At 34.3% G+C, this 17250-nt stretch overlaps 1 protein-coding gene across 5 annotated transcripts in view; it reads right to left on the bottom strand.

Annotated features, from left to right (window-relative positions):
• The window catches only part of TOR1AIP1 (torsin 1A interacting protein 1), a 43239-nt gene that overhangs the window by 4040 nt on the left and 21949 nt on the right, over nt 1-17250 (bottom strand). For 2 of the 5 annotated variants that reach the window (XM_068985825.1, XM_068985826.1), the window contains 7 exons: nt 13698-13739; nt 12691-12774; nt 10657-10713; nt 8178-8219; nt 7572-7640; nt 893-937; nt 478-534 (listed from right to left, as the gene is read on the bottom strand). In XM_068985825.1, the coding sequence (XP_068841926.1) occupies nt 478-534; nt 893-937; nt 7572-7640; nt 8178-8219; nt 10657-10713; nt 12691-12774; nt 13698-13739 (396 nt within the window). The remainder of the gene's footprint in view (nt 1-477; nt 535-892; nt 938-7571; nt 7641-8177; nt 8220-10656; nt 10714-12690; nt 12775-13697; nt 13740-17250) is intronic. The other 3 variants (XM_068985827.1, XM_068985829.1, XM_068985828.1) reach the window with 2 other exon arrangements.

The raw sequence follows: 17250 nt of genomic DNA, 5'->3' as shown, positions 1-17250 counted from the left end.
TGTAAAATGTAACAGAATACAAAAAATTCATTAATATGGCTTCAGATTTCATATTTCAAATAACATTTAGAAACTAATGTTATCTGAGTTTGGGAGAATATCAAAAGAGAATATTTACAACTGTCTAAAGACTATTAAAACATTATATATCCGTACAAAGCTAAATTTTTGCAGATACCTCAACCAAAACAATATATTGTAATAGGCTGAATTCAGAAGCAGAATGAAATTCTAGCTCATTTTATTAAACCAGGCATTAGAGATTACAGAAAACACAAAATTATTTAAAAATAATTCACAAACATTAAAAAAAATTTTTTTTCAGCTTTAATCTCTAGGTAATTATGGACAGGTATAACCTTTTTTTTTCTCAAAGGTCTCTAGGGATACTTATTAAGGGATACTTATTAACTTTCCTAGTGGAAAGTGGTATTGAGACTGAGACTCATTTAATAAAAGATGAACAGACAAACTTACGTTGGTTGGAGGTTGATGGAGATTGGTTTCCAAGCTCTGATTTCTGAACACTGTCATCTAATGATAGGAGTAATAAAGATTATCAATTTATGTTTCATAATTTCAGTATTTCCAATAGAAAAAAGAAAATTTCACCAAGAGAAAATATTGGAGAGATCAGCCAGAAACAGAAGAAAAAGCAGAAGATTCAGGTGTCTAATAGATTGACAGCTGTTTGAGATACAAGACCCATTTTTTTCATAATCATTCATGGCATGTAAGAGTCTAGTACAAAGCATACTCTTAATACATTAGTTTTGTGAGAAAGCCTTGAATTTGATCCAAATTATTTAATTTGGAGTGGTAAAACTTCCAGGACAAAGGTACAAGGACAAAGAAAATAAGTACAACTATAATAAAAGGAAACATATTATACCATCTGAAAAACTGCCATATATTGAACGCTTGCCTGGTGATGATGCTGTGAAGAGGGAAAGAAGGACAAAATATGGATTATGGATTACTGAGCTATTTGGATAAGGGATTTTTAAGGTAAAACTCAATCTTAAATCTTCTTATTTTCCACCTAAAACTGACTCAATACTGCCTCTGGTGCTTCTGACCATTACAAATATCAGTAATATTTTTGAAATTACACTAAAAAACTTTTCACTATTTCTGTTAATAGACAAGTAGTTCTGTTTTAGCTTTGTGGCTAGTTAAACAATAGATATCAAAAATAATTTTCTCACAACTCCATCAAATCTCTATATCCATCATTACTTTAGAAAACAAATAAAAAACTATCCAGCTCTTTCCTTTTCCCCTCCATCTTTTTTGGCATGGTGACAGATTTTAACATCTAAGAAAAAGGAAATGGAAAGACAGCGTTCAGAAGGCGAAGAGGCTGAGTTATTCATTTGTATGATCTACGTTACCAATACTGTCATCCATCACTTGCCTGGAACTTTATAGCTTTCATGTGTATAAGTGATCTTTCTTGTATTTACCAACATTTTTCATTGGAGAAACACTGGACTAAACTGGAGGAATACAATTTATGCTGTTGTTTTTAAGAGAAATAGCCTTATGTCTGGTCATATGACAAAAAACCTCAAATGAAACAAAATGACATCAACCTTAACTCTAAACTTAATAATTGCTTTGCAATTACTAGTTTAGTCTAGGAAATGTCATCATTTAGAAGCTTCAAAGTTAGGTCACCAAAATTAAAATTAAATTCCACTAGATAATGTTTATCTTAAATACTTTACTCCATGACTGCAAAGATCAAATGAGATAATATACAAAAAATCTGTGACATAGATGATGATATTAATAATGGAGAATAGCTAAATTAGTTATTATGAAACATATGTAACATTTACAACTCATAGAAATAGAATTAAGAAAATCAAGTTAACACAAGCAGAACTCCCATTTACAACAGCATCAGAAAGAAGAAAATATTCAGGAATAAGACTAATCAAGGAGGCACAAGAATTATAACTGAAACTTCTAAAACACTGATGAAAGAAATTAAAGCAGATATAAGTAAATGGAAAAGACATCCCATGGTAATGGATTAGAGAATATTCTTAAAATGTCCACTACCAAAAGCAAGCTACAGATTCAGTGCAATCCCTATAAAAATCCCAATGGCATTTCTTTTTTATAGAAAAGGAAAACAATCCTAAAATTCATATGGAACCACAGAAGATCCCAAATAGCCAAAAATACTTTGAAATAAGAACAAAACTGGAGGCACCACACTTCCTGATTTCAAAAGATATCACAAAGCTAGAGTAATCACAACATTATGGTACTGCCATAAAAACAGACATAATAGACCAATGGAAGAGAATAGAGTCAGAAATAAACCTAAGATGTGGTCAACTGATCCTCAATAAGTGTGTCAAGAATACGCAATGAAGAAAAGACAGTCTCTTCAAGAAATGGTGTCGGGGAAATTGGATCTCCACATATAAAAGAATGAAACTGGATCCATATCATATACCACACCCCAAAATCAACTCAAAATAGACTAAAGACTGAAACTAAGAACTGAAATAATACAACTCCCAGAAGAAACATGGGGCAAAACCTTCTTGAAGTTGGCACTGGCAAGGATTTCCTGGTTATGACACCAAAAGCACAAACCACAAAAGTAAAAATAGACCATGGGATTACATCGAACTTAAAAAAGCACAGTGACTTATGTGACTAAAATCACAACATCACCTCACATTATCAAATGTATTGTGTAGCTATTATCAAAACAAAAGTACAAGCTATGTGGAGAAGATGTGGAGAAAACAGAATCTCTGTACACTGTTGGTGGGAATATAAACTGGTACAATCTCTAGGAAAATAATTATGGAGGTTCCTCAAAAGATAAAAATGGACAACCATATGATCTGGCAATCCCACTTTTGGATATATATCCAAAATAATTGAAATTCTGATCTTGGAGAGATGTACGCACACTCATGTTAACTGCAGTAATATTCACAATAGCCAAAACATGTAAGCAAACTAAATGTCCATTGACAAATTAATGGATAAAATGTGATATACACACAAAATGGAATTATTATTCATCTTTTAAAAAGAAAGAAAATTTGCCACTTTTGACAACATGGAAAGCATTATTATCCAGAAAGAATGAAGGGATGGAGCCAAAGCAAAAACAATACTCAGTTGTGGATGTGACTGGTGATAGAAACAAGGTCCGATGCTGTAAAGAGCAATATTGCATAGGAACCTGGAATGTTAGGGTCCATGAATAAAGGCAAATTGGAAGTGGTCAAACAGGAGATGGCAAGAGTGAACGTCGACATTCTAGGAATCAGCAAACTAAAATGGACTGGAATGGGTGAATTTAACTCAGGTGACCATTATATTTACTACTGTGGGCAGGAATCCCTTAGAAGAAATGGAGTAGCCATCATGGTCAACAAGAGTCCGAAATGCAGTACTTGGATGCAATCTCAAAAACAACAGAATGATCTCTGTTCGTTTCCAAGGTAAACCATTCAATATCAAAGTAATCCATCCAAGTCTATGCCCCAACCAGTAATGCTGAAGAAGCTGAACAGTTCTATGAAGACCTCCAAGACCTTTTAGAACTAACACCCAAAAAAGATGTCCTTTTCATTCTAGGGGACCGGAATGCAAAAGTAGGAAGTCAAGAAACACCTGGGGTAACAGGCAAATTTGGCCTTGGAATATGGAATGAAACAGGGCAAAGGCTAATAGAGTTTTGCCAAAAGAACACACTGGTCATAGCAAACACCCTCTTCAACAACACAAGAGAAGACTCTACACATGGACATCACCAGATGGTCAACACCGAAATCAGATTGATTATATTCTTTGCAGCCAAAGATGGAGAAGCTCTATACAGTCAGCAAAAACAAGACAGGTAGCTGACTGTGGCTCAGATCATCAACTCCTTATTACCAAATTCAGACTTAAATTGAAGAAAGTGGGGAAAACCACTAGACCATTCAGGTATGACCTAAATCAAATTCCTTATGATTATACAGTGGAAGTGAGAAATAGATTTAAGGGACTAGATCTGATAGACAGAGCGCCTGATGAACTAAGGATAGAGGTTCGTGACATTGTACAGCAAACAGGGATCAAGGCCATCCCCATGGAAAAGAAATAAGCCATATAGAGATGTGCAAATACTTCATGATGTCATTTATGTGAGGAATCTAAAATAGTCAAATTCATAGAAGAGGTAGTTTTAAGGGCCTGGGACAGGGGGATATCAAGAGATACTAGTCAAAGAGTACACAGTTTCAGTTAAATAAGATGAAAAATCCTAGACATCTACTATATAGTACCTGTATTTATTGTCCTATATATTAAAAACTTGCTAAGAGGGTAGATCTTATGTTAAGTGTTCCTATCTCACACACATAACAATAAGTAAAGAGGGTGGGAAAAAACTTGGAGGTGATACATATGTTATGGCATAGATTATGGTGATGGTTTCACAGATGTATGCTTATGTTCAAACTCATCAAGTTGTATACATTAAATACATAAGTTGTATACATTAAATGTATGTCAGTTACAGATGAATTGATAAAGATGTGGCGCATATATATATACACATATATACATACATACATAATGGAATATTAGCCATAAAAAAGAATTGAATAGTGCCATTTGCACTGGATGGACCCAGAGACTATCAAACTAAGTGAAGTAAGTTAGAGAAAGACAAATACCGTATGATATCACATATGTGGAATCTAAAATACAACACACACAAAAGGAACATATCTACAAAACAGAAACAGACTCACAGACATAGACAGACATAGAGAACAGGCTGACCTGCCGAGAGGGTGAGGGTTGGGGAGGAATGGATTGGAGTCTGGGATTAGCAGATGCAAGCTATTATGTATAGGCTGGATAAACAAGGTCCCTGTGTGTAGCACAGGAAGTTTATTTAATACCCTGTGATAAACCATAATGGAAAAGAATATGATAAAGAATATACATATTTATATATATATAAAACAGGATCATTGTGCTATATAGCAGAAATTAACACAATGTTGTAAATCAACTATACTTCAATAAAATATTCTTAAAAGGAAGAAAATCCATCAACATGCTTATCTTGAATCCATGGTTGCAAAGATCCAATGCGACAACACATAAAAATGTTTTTACATGCCCTTCTATGATGATTTTAAAGATATGGAATAGCTACTATATAGTGTATGAAAATTTACTATAACAGTTACTATAACATACTATATATTGTATGAAATATTTATTTATAGAATTCAAAGAACACAACCTTAGCAGGGCATATACTGTTGAGGCAGCACACTGTCTAAAAGGTAAACTCTATCTTTCTTATTAAAAATATTTTTAGAGACAGTAGTAAAAACTTATTTAAGAAACATCTTTTTAAAAAGATAAAGCTCAGAGTTTTTTTTAGCACGAAGAGTAGGTAATAATCAATCACTCTATAAGGTCAAGAGCAGAGGGCATGAATATTTCATAGCTATTACTACTGATTATTACACGTATACAGTTAAAAATAGATAAGTATTAATGATACATGGGGCTTCCCTTGTGGCTCAGCTGGTAAAGAATCTGCCTGCAATTTGGGAAACCTGGGTTGGGAAAATCCCCTGAAAGCCTTCCCACTCCAGTATTCTGGCCTGGAGAATTCCATGGACTATATAGTTCACAGGGTTGTAGAGAGTCAAACAGAGTGACTTTCACTTTTCATGTGATACACTGAGACCTGGGCTTCCCTGGTGGCCCAAACGGTAAAAGAATCCACCTACAATGCAGGAAACCTGGGTTGGGAAGATCCCTTGGAGAAGGGAATAGCAACCCACTCCAGTATTCTTGCCGGGAAAATCCCATGGACAGAGGAGCCTGGCAGGCTATATAGTCCACAGGGTCAAAAAGAGTTGGACATGACTGAGCAACTAATACACTGAGACTTAAAAAATGTGTTCACACATCTAGGTCATTAGAATAACCTAGTTATAGGTACTACTGTCCCAACTTTTAAGTTAAGAAAATTGAAGTTGACAACAGTTAAGTGACTTTACCGAGATCACTCAATTAGCAAAGAGAAGATCTGGGACCACAACCCAATAGCTCTAATTCCAAGCTCTCCTCTTTTCTCTATACCACTTTCAGAGGTAGGTTCCAAAACATGTATACTGATGAAGCATAGACTTAGAGGCCTGACTTTCCATGGACAGTCTTCCTTACTCTCACTATTTTATCACCTGGGAAACACCAAAAGTAAAGACAGTGGCTCTATCTTTCCCAAAAGGTTTGGATGCAGGCAGAAACCTGAACTGGGACCTGTCTACCCAGGAAGCCAGGGCTAACAAAGAATAATAACAATCTGGAATCCAAGTTCAGCTAAATCTAAAAATGAGTATTTTTTTTCTCAAAGAAGCAGAAGTACAGAGTTTAGACAAAGAGATATGAAACTTGGAAACCTAAGGAAAAGTGTTTTCAAATGATCTTAGGTTGAAGAGAAATCTATATGGCTGTCTGGAAATCACTGCAGTCTTCTACTTTGAAAATTCTTCCTGTTTATTGTTCTTATCTTGAAGTCCTTGTGCAGTCAAAAATCTAAAAAATGTTATCTGCACCTTGATGTGCAAACTTCTGCTACATAATTTCTATTTAATTCTGGAAGTCCTATATATACGATGGATGGCCATCAATCAGGATATAACTGTTTAAACCATAGCAAATGTACAAACTTAAGACAAAGCAGAAATGCAAACAGAGAATATACTACATCAATTTAGTCTAAGGCATGGCATGGATTTTTTTTAATACAAAGTTTAACATGGACACATTGCTATAGATATTACGATAAACACTGAATTCAAAGTTTTACAGCACCTATTTATTTCTTAAATATTTCTTAAACTGTACGACATCTACTCTATCCTAAACCTAAACATGAAAATACAATTTGAAGATTTCAGCATTTATAACTTAAAATAATAGGTATGCAAAGCTGGTCTAAGTGTTTGTTTACACAATGGTAAACAACTGTTTACCTTCCCTGGTGGCTCAGCTGGCAAAGAATCCACCTACAATGCTGGAGACCTGCGTTCGATCTCTGCGTTGGGAAGATCCCCTGGAGAAGGGAACAGCTACCCACTTCAGTATTTTGGCCTGGAGAATTCCATGGCCTCTAGAGTCCATAGGGTCACAAAGAGTCGCACACTACTGAGTGACTTTCACACAAACAATTGTCAAATATAGAAAAAAAACAGGTATTGTCAAAAGATCAGAATTTCATTTTCATGTGCAGACTGTACAACTGCTGGATAGAACTGACAACAAGTACAGACATATCATCCACTGGTTTTCTCACACTACTATCTACATTTTTTACCAGTCCAAACAGATAGAAATAACTACACTAGCAATCCTAAAAGTCCTTTATTAACGAGATCACAAACAACTCAAATGCTTATCTGAAGAATTAAACAGCTTTATCTGTTAAATAATTAAGAAAACAGCAAATAAAATTACTTCGATAACAGAGATTTAAAAATACTTCAATAACAGGTACAGATTTATCAACTTACTTTGCATCCTAGTCCTTATTCTTGTGGTTTGTTCAACCCGTTCCTGAGGAGTTTTCTGATATCCTGAGCCTGCGACATATCAAGATATCACTGCACATACTTTGAAAATGTATACTATATCTAAGTGTTATAAGGTACATTTATCAGAAAGGTAAAACAATGTTAGGAAGGGAAAAAAACAAAAGCAACAGGTTCACAAGTAAACGATAATGTCAAAAGATCACATCAGTGAGGATGAACTACTTCCTACAGCAAGACAGGCAACAAATAAACACATAATCTCCTAACAGACAAAACTAGGTACAAGTCCTTTGCTATGGTCTATGAGAATGGGATTGTCAATACCTGAACTTCATTAACACTTCGGTGTTAATTAAGAAGAGAAAGGTTAACCATTTACTTTTGTAAATAAATTATGTTTGGTAAAGTAGTCCTGAACACATTTCCACATTACAGAGTACCAATATTACATATAGTACTGATCTATGGTGGATTAAAAGGCAAAGGGGATAAAATGACTTTCAATCCTATTCAAATTTTTGTTGGCAGAATAAGACTGGGTTAGACTTGGATAAACTAATAAAGAATAGACAACCAACCACTTACTTAGCATTAATGGTTGCTTATCAAAAGCTGTGAAGTCTCTACCTGAAACAGAAAACAGAGATAAGGTCATAAAAACCTTGGGGAAAAAAATGAAGATGGCTGGATGCATAGACATTTTGCTTGTTTATTACTGACACCAAAACCAAACAAAAAAAAATCAAACCTTTCTGTCATCAGTCCCAAACATATACAACCTGTGTTTTCCTTTCCTAAACTTCAAAATGTTCAGGAATTGGATAAGAAGCAGCTAGCTTTAAGGGAAACACCATCAAAATAATGGCTAAATGTACTGACTGCTTACCAGTACTAAGTATAATTTTATTAATTCTCACACTTTATGTGGTAGATACCATTATTCCTATTTCACAAATAAGGAAATTGAAAATTCCTCCAAGATTAAATATGTAAAGGTAGTGGGACTGAGATACAAACCTAGAAGTTCATACATAGCAGTATAAACTACACAAGCAGATTGGTGAACACCATATAAGCAAAGCAGTGCAAGATGCTACTTCATGTTTTGGGATGGTATTTAAGGACAACTATAAAACGATACATGGGGATAATTAGAAAATTATATTACAATTATAATGTGGTAGATTTCCAAATCTGCCCTGAAGAAACAAGTTACTTCTACCTACTGATACAAGCATCAATATACATTTATGTTCAATGTAATTTTTTTTCTGACTATAAATGTAATATATATGCTGGCTGTAATACAAACACACCATTCTAGAAATGCATAACCTAAAAATTCATTAACATCTATTATGTGTCTACTATGTGCAAAACACTGTAGGAAAATTATGATGAATAACACAGACAGACGTATATTCCAGATTTGTTTCCAGTCGATACTAACAAAGAACTTCAAAAAAGTAGACACACGCTTTTTTGTATTGTCTTTCATTGATTCTATGAAGTACTTTTTAAAAAACACCTTTGCGTTAGGGCTGTATCTTACAATCAATGGTATGACACAGTTTAACTAGATGGTTTTCTTTCTCAGTGACTTGTAAAAGCGATGGCATTTTACATTCAGTGAAATATTTACTGATCACCTAACTGTATACAAACAACTCATTTTCCATAACTGAAAAGTATACCATTGCATAAGTATAGCATAATTAACATAGGGAGACACATTTCAGAGCTTCCAAAGATTAAAGATTTAGAATAACAAAGGGCAAACATATAAGATGATTCAGGGAGTAATTTTCCATAAAAGACTGGTTTTTGTTTCAGCTGCTTTAAATTCCAAACTCAGAACCTACTAAAAACTAATACATTTATAGTATATATATACACACACACATATATGTATGTATATAGGTTCAGTAGGTTTGTGTGTATACACACACGCACATATATATACACATACATATATATACACACACACACACACACACATATAAAGTGCAATTCTATGAACATAGTGATTATAAAACAGATTTCCAAAGCTTTTCTTTATAAAAATAGTCTCATGGCTAGTCTCACGGCTTCACTGGTGGCTCAGTGGTAAAGAATCTGCCTGTTAAGGCAGGAGCTATGTGTTCAATCCCTGATCCAGGAAGATTCCACATTCCATGGAGCAACTAAGCCCATGTGTCACAACTCTAAGCTTGTGCTCTAGAGCCCAGCAGTGGCAACTACTGAAGCCCACATACCCTAGAGCCCAGGCTTCACGACGAGAGAAGTCACTGCAATTCTGCAACCAGAGAAAAGTCAGTGCAGCAATGAAGACTCAGCACAGCCATAAATAAATAAGTAAAATTACATATATTAAAAAACACGTTTCTTTAAAAATATAAAAAGTCTCATGTTTAATATGGCCATGTGGGAGGAGAACAAAGTCCTTGAAGATTTCACATTCCAGGATATTTTTGATTGATTATTAATTTGAATTCTGGGATTTTACTTAAAAATGGAAAAGAAAAAAACAGTGTAATTTCTGCTTAATCTAAGAAATACATACTCATTATAGATAATCTAGAAAATATAGATAAAAGAAAATGAAAAACATCAACAACAGTTTTACTATCCTGAACAAATCATTGTTAGCATCTTCATATTACCTCCCAAACTGTGTTACATTTTCTCAACATTATGAAAAATTTCAAAGTTGGAAGCAAGGCTATAAGACTGTTATATACACACCAACTAATGAACTTTACTATACCTGATTTATCAACAAATCTGTACTGCAAATAAGGACATTCAACAAGCCACAGAAAGCAGTCGTTTTTTGTTTTTCTTTCATTCAAAATCAAGGTTGAGTACAGAGGTGATTAACTCAGGAAGCAAATTCAAGATACAAGATGAGTTGTTGTTGTTGTTGTTGTTGTTGTTTAGCATTCACTATACTCTCTTTCAACATTTTACACTAAACTGCAAAAGACAATCTTCAAAAATAAGAATAGCATTTGACCACAATCACAGCTAGACTTTTAAGAGTGTAAATTACAGTTTCACCTACTTTGTGATGACTGCCAAAGTGATTCTTTATATTGACTTGACGATCTGGTGGTTTGGTCTAAAAACAAAAAAGAAAAATAGTATACTATAAAGCACATTTAACTTTCTAAGTGTACATTTACCAGAAAATAATGAATAATCAGAAGAGCAAAAACATTCAGATAAACCTCAGGGAATTCAACACTTGAATGTGAATGTATAATTTATTTTAAAAAACAGTTTCTAAAGGGTCATGTTATATCTGAAAAATTAATTATCTGTCTTTTCTTTTTAAAGATAAAAGTAAGATACAGAACATGGCAGGAGATAAAAGAAATAATGACACCTGTGAATGGGGGAAAATCTTAAAAGTTTACAATAATGGGTCTTCCTGGAATCATTACCATCCATTTTGCTTTAAATTTTTCTTGTAAGTGATCAATATATTATGTATTTTAGTCTTCCCTTCTTAAAAATCTTCAATTTTTTTTTCATTTACAAGTAGAATTTATAACAAATTATGTTTAAAAGCAATCAGATTGCTATCTTGGGAGCAAAAGTATCTGACACATCCCCAGGCAGTGGCTAAGTAGTTTTGCTAGTGTACTCCTATAACTAAAAAACTTTTGAGCATAATCTCCAAAATATATTTTAAGTTTATATATAAGCATTACTAAAATAATATTAACTGATATACATATTATAAAACAAACTAAAATAGACATTTTAAATGGATGAAATAAAAGCTGTAATACACTAAATTCTAATATTTGCCTTCTGCACTCCAGTGGATTTTCTCCCACCTCTGCGGTGACAACAGGCCCAGAAGAGAATCTAGAAAGATCAGTATTCTTCCTAATATGCTTCACTTCTTTGTTCTTTAGCTAGAGTTTTCTTCTGCATGGGGTATATGTGGTTCAATAAGAATTTATTAGAATTCAAAAGGGATTACAGAGCCTGTGGTTTATGTGGTTTCAAAGACTAGCACTGGTGGCAATGGTATTGAGCTAGCGGCTATATGAATGGCTTAATCAGTCTCTCAGTTTTGGAGCACAGGTGTATGCATATAGGAAAACTAACAACAACTAACAACAGCACGTAATTTGAGTGTTTACTATTTGCCAGGCATTCTCTGAGTAATTTAACCTCACAACAAACCAGAGAGGAAACTGAGGAACAGAAAAGTTAAGCAATTGCCTGAGGGCACAAAACCTATCAATAGTACTGGAAGAGTGAAACGCAGTGAAACTCAAGAGTCATGATCTTAACCACTATATTAGAGTTTTGCACATCTCCGTTGGGATTTATGTGTCAAGAAAGGATGAGGGAACATGACAAAGGATGGGAAATATAAAGAATATCAAATGCCCATAAACTGGCTCCTGAGCTCATTTTGAAAATAGAATGATTAAGTAAAACATAAATAAATTATAGAAATTCTCAAAAGGTGGGGAAAAGTAGAGATTTTATTGTCAATGGGACTAACATATAAATAAAACTATTCATAAGTTACACTGTTTACAAATTTGATCGGCACTCTCACTAAGCCTCAAGCTGGTACTTCTTTTTCCTTCAGCTGATTTTTTCCTTGAATAAACTTAAACATCAATTTTTATGAATAATCAGAAACTGTTACTGCTAACTTGATGTGAATTTGAACAATTCAGAGATAAAAGTAGTAATCTAAGTTCACTAAAACTTCCTAAAAGCTAGCTAACACTCCTGACAGTACGGTGAGTCTATGCCAGTGTGATTAGTTTCTCTATCAAAGTTTTTTAAAAACCACAAATAACTTTTTTTTGGTGCAAAAAGATATGTACCACAAATAACAAGGCAAGGTAGAAGTGATTTGTTTGTTAGATATTATGTTACTAATCAGATACATATGTGGAATCAGTAATTTTCATAAATGTTTAATGTTTAAAAGTACACTTTTTAAAAAGTAGTTTTAATACTTTAAAATATTTTTTAAAAAAGCAAATTCACAGAATACTTTATACTCTACCTAGAGCTACAGCTCCTAAGAAAAGAGTCATAAAGCATAAAGCAATGTTACCTTCAGACTCAAGAGAATCCCCGGATCTGACTTTAACAGTAACATCACTGTCAGAGCTGTCTTGATCATTTTCTTCAGTTTCCCCTAAAACAAAATAAAAACACATTATTATAGTCTTTATTCTACATCTTTAAAGATCTGGATTAAAAAAAAATAAAAATCTGACATTAAAATGAAGCCTTTTAAATAATCAGATATCAAATTGCTATTTATTACGCTTACTATCCTGAGTCACAAAGTTCTAAATAAGCTAAAATTGAGCTCATTCATTTCATGTTCTCTGAAGTACATAATTATATCCCAAACGAATACTCAGTAAGATTGTATTCTAAGGCTTTAGAGCAAAAAAGTAAACAAACGAAGATTAAACAGAAGGAAAGTTTTACCTTATGGTGAGGAAAAGTACAATTAGAGTACAAATTCATACAAGATTAGTATATGCACTAATGTGTTTGCATATACGTGTGTATGTTTGCCAACAGGGCGTGTGTATACATACACCCATCCACAAACATTTCAGTATGCAGGGGACTAATCTCAGATTATGGTGAACTTAAAAACAGACTAACCTATGGCTGATTCATGTTGAGGTTTGACAGAAAACAACAGAATTCTGTAAAGCAATTATACTTCAATTAAAAAATAAATTAATTTAAAAAACACACTAAATTTTACTGTACTATTCAAAGATAAGATTTGGAAAACTAGTTATTTTAATACCATAATCAAAGGCTAGCACATGACAGAAATGGAAAATATTAGCTTTGCTTAAATTAATTTCAACACACAAAAGATGCTTAATATATACATAAAAGCCATCATCACACATTCTATCCTATTTTACCTGTCCATTTAACAGTTCAGATTTTAAGCATGAATATTTCTTTTCCTGAAGAAAAAGGCCTTCTTTTCTGTCCTCTCTCTTAAATACTTCCCAAAAGTGCTTCTAATCTTAACAACAACAGAAAGATTTAGAAAATACTGCATGGTATTTTAAGTGAAAATACCTTCTTCCAAGTAATTGACCTTCTGATGGACACTGGCAGCTTCTAGAAAAGAAAAGCATACATGTTCTATATAACATCATAAGCCAAAGTTCAGGAATCAATAAGAACATTTAATTTAGGAAAGTGAATATTACATCACAACAATTAAACTTTTCCCATTAAATCATAAAAAAGAAAGGATTATTTCCCTTTACACTATTTTAGGAATAAGTATGCTACAAACTAGAATCAGAAACTGTGTTTCTTTACTGAGAGGTCTATTTGTATTATAAAATGTAACTTGTGTTTGTAGAAAATGTGAAGCTCTATGTTGATAAATAGAGTCCCCTAGGTTGGTAAATCAGAGAGGGCAATGGCACCCCACTCCAGTACTCTTGCCTGGAAAATCCCATGGACGGAGGAGCCTGGAAGGCTGCAGTCCATGGGGTCGCTGAGGGTCGGACAAGACTGAGCGACTTCACTTTCACTTGTCACTTTAATGCACTGGAGAAGGAAATGGCAACCTACTCCAGTGTTCTTGTCTGGAGAATCCCAGGGATGGGGGAGCCTGGTGGGCTGCCATCTATGGGGTCGCACAGAGTCGGACACGACTGAAGTGACTTAGCAGCAGTAGCAAGTTGGTAAATAGGTTTACTGTATTCTCTTTCTCATATCTGCTAGATTTCCGATACTCCTTTGAAAAAGCCAACCACACAAGCAGAGCTGAAAAAGCAGCGTTTTAATGCACTGGTGAGTCTGAAGAGATTGTAAGAAAGGTAAAGAAACGCTCCTAGTTCCAGCAGGTCCACATACACCACTGTTCTCAGAGTCAGAGAATTTGGACAAATATAAATGAGTAAAATGTGTCAAAGAAATGCTGTATTTTCACATGGGCTATTCTGATTTTTTTGGGGGTTTTTTGGCTGTGTCATTTGGCTTGTGGTATCTTAGTTCCCCAATCAGGGACTGAAGCTGGGGCCTTGGCAGTGGAAGAGCAGAGTCCCAACCACTGGACCACAGGGAATTTCCTGATTTTTTTTTTTAATAAAGGAAGATATACCCAAATGCAAGAATTGCACAATTGGGCTAAAATGTTGCTGAATGATCATATGAGAACAGAATGAACCAGAATGAAAATTTGTTTCCTTTCAGATCTTCCTCTGTTGATTGTAACTCCTATTTGCTTTTCAAAAGAAAAAAGAATTGTATTGTAGAAGGCAACTAGCAACCCATCATTCTATGAATGTGGAAATAATTTTTAAAAATCAGTTTAATTAGATTGGTATAACATTAATACTAGCCAAGCTACTTTTACTTAATAGTGGCAAGTGCAAATCAGCATTTGACAACATTTTTGCTCTAAAAAAAATTGACTCTGAGAAAACTGCTAATACTACTATGCAATTCTTTCTTTGGGTTTCCCTGATTGCTCAGCTGGTAAAGAATCTGCCTGCAATGCAGGAGACTCAGATTTGACTCCTGGGTCAAGAAGGTCTCCTGGAGAAGTGTTAGGCTATCAACCCCAGTATTCTTGGGCTTTCCTGGTGGCTCAGAGATAAAGAATCCACCTGTAGTGTGGGAGACTTGGTTTCAATCCCTGGGTCAGGAAGATCCCCTGAAGGAGGGCATGGCAACCCATTCCAGTACTTGCCTGAGAATCATGGACAGAGGAGCCTGGTGGGCTATAGTCCATGGGGTTGCAAAGAGTGGGACAGGAATAAGCACAGCACAGCACAGGATTCTTTCTTTAGAAAGACTGTCTTTTCATTTTATCTTCTTTTTCCCAACCAGAAAACTGGAAAGTCAGACCTGTCTTACCGCTATTCTATTAAAATGTTAATATTTCCATTCACATTAAAAGGTATTGCCCTCTTTTTGAAAATTTTCTAAATCATAACCATTAACAGTACTTCTTTACACAGCAGTTTTGCTTTATTCATTTATGCAACTATTTACAAGGCATACAAAAAAATATTTTTAAGAGCCAATGGTCATGTCTTAGTTATTTTAATAACAGTAAGTCCTTAGTATCTTCATGTTGCTAGTTTTCAAAAAACTTCATGTGTTAATCTGATTCCCATAACATTATAAGAGAACACTATGATAGGTAAGGCTCAAAGATACCGAGTGCCCTGTCTAAGGGTGTCAAGACTGACAAGCGACAAAAAGGACTTGAATAGACTCTTCTGATCTCAAGAATTCTATTCTACCACTACATCAGCTTTGTTCAAAATAACAGCACATTGTAAGCACTCAGTAATTTTAAAAATTAATTTTTAAATTAATTTTTTAAAGCAGTTTATGATTCATGAAACTGGAGGAGGGAGAGAGATTTCCCATATGCTCCCAGCCTCTACTTTTCTTTTTGCAGTTCTATCTTGATGCTGCACCTTCTATGGGTTTAGACAAATGTACAATGACATGTATAATTCCATTATGGTATTATACAGAATATTTTCACTGTCCTAGAAATCTTCTGCGCCAGACTTATTTGTTGCTCCCCCATCTCCTACCCCCAATCCTTGGCAATCACTGATCTTTTTACTGTCTCAAGAGTTTTGCTTTTTCCAGGATGCCATATAGTGAGAATCATACAGTATGCAGCCTTTTCAGATTAGTTTCTTTCACTCAGTAAGATATATTTAAGGTTCTTCCATGTCTCTTCATGATTTGATAGTTCTTTATTATCCCATTGTCTGGATGTTTATTTAGCCATTCACCTATGGAAAGATATCTTGGTTGCTTTTAAGTTTTGGCAATTATGAATAAAAAGGTGTCACACACATGTGTACAGGTTTGCGTGTGGACCTAAGTTTTCAACTTCTTTGGGTAGATATCCAGGAGTGTGATTGCTGGGTTGCATACTAAGAGTATGTTTAGTTTTTTAAGAAACTATAAAAGTAACCTCAAAGGGGACCACCCTGCATTTCCACCAGCAACAAAGAGGACTTCCTGTTGCTGTACATTCATATCAGCATTTGGTATTGTTAAGTGTATGTAGTGCTATCTCACTTTTTCAATTGCATTTCCCTGATGACATACAATGGAGAGCATCTATCTTTACATATGTTTATTTGCCATCTAACTGCTTTCGTGAGCTATCTATTATGCTCTTTGACCCATTTTTTACATTGTTTTCTTATTGTTGAGTTTTGAAGAGTTCTTTGTATATTTTGGATAACAGTACTTTTCAAATACGTCATTTGCAAATAGTCTATGGCTTACCTTCTCATTCCCTTGACACTGTTTTTTTGCTGAGCAGAAGTTTTTAATTCTTACAAAATTTGGCCTATCAATTATTTCTCTCATGGATTCTGCTTTTGGTTTATACCTAAGAAGGCACCACCAAACGATCTAGCTTTTCTTCTATGTAATCTACAAGTTTTATACCTTTGTGCTTACGTTTGGGTCTGTGATCTATTTTGAGTTATTTTTTCTGATAGGTGTTAAGGTCTGTGTGCAGATTCTGTTTTTTTTCCTTCACGTAATGTCCAGTTGTTTCAGTATCATCTGTTAAAAAGACTCTCTGTTTCATTATATTGCCTTCACTCCTTTGTTAAAGATCAGTTGACTA

This window comes from Capricornis sumatraensis, chromosome 14 (genome assembly GCF_032405125.1).
Source record: "Capricornis sumatraensis isolate serow.1 chromosome 14, serow.2, whole genome shotgun sequence".
Classification (NCBI taxonomy): domain Eukaryota; kingdom Metazoa; phylum Chordata; class Mammalia; order Artiodactyla; family Bovidae; genus Capricornis; species Capricornis sumatraensis.
This window is presented reverse-complemented; position numbering and strand designations above follow the sequence as displayed.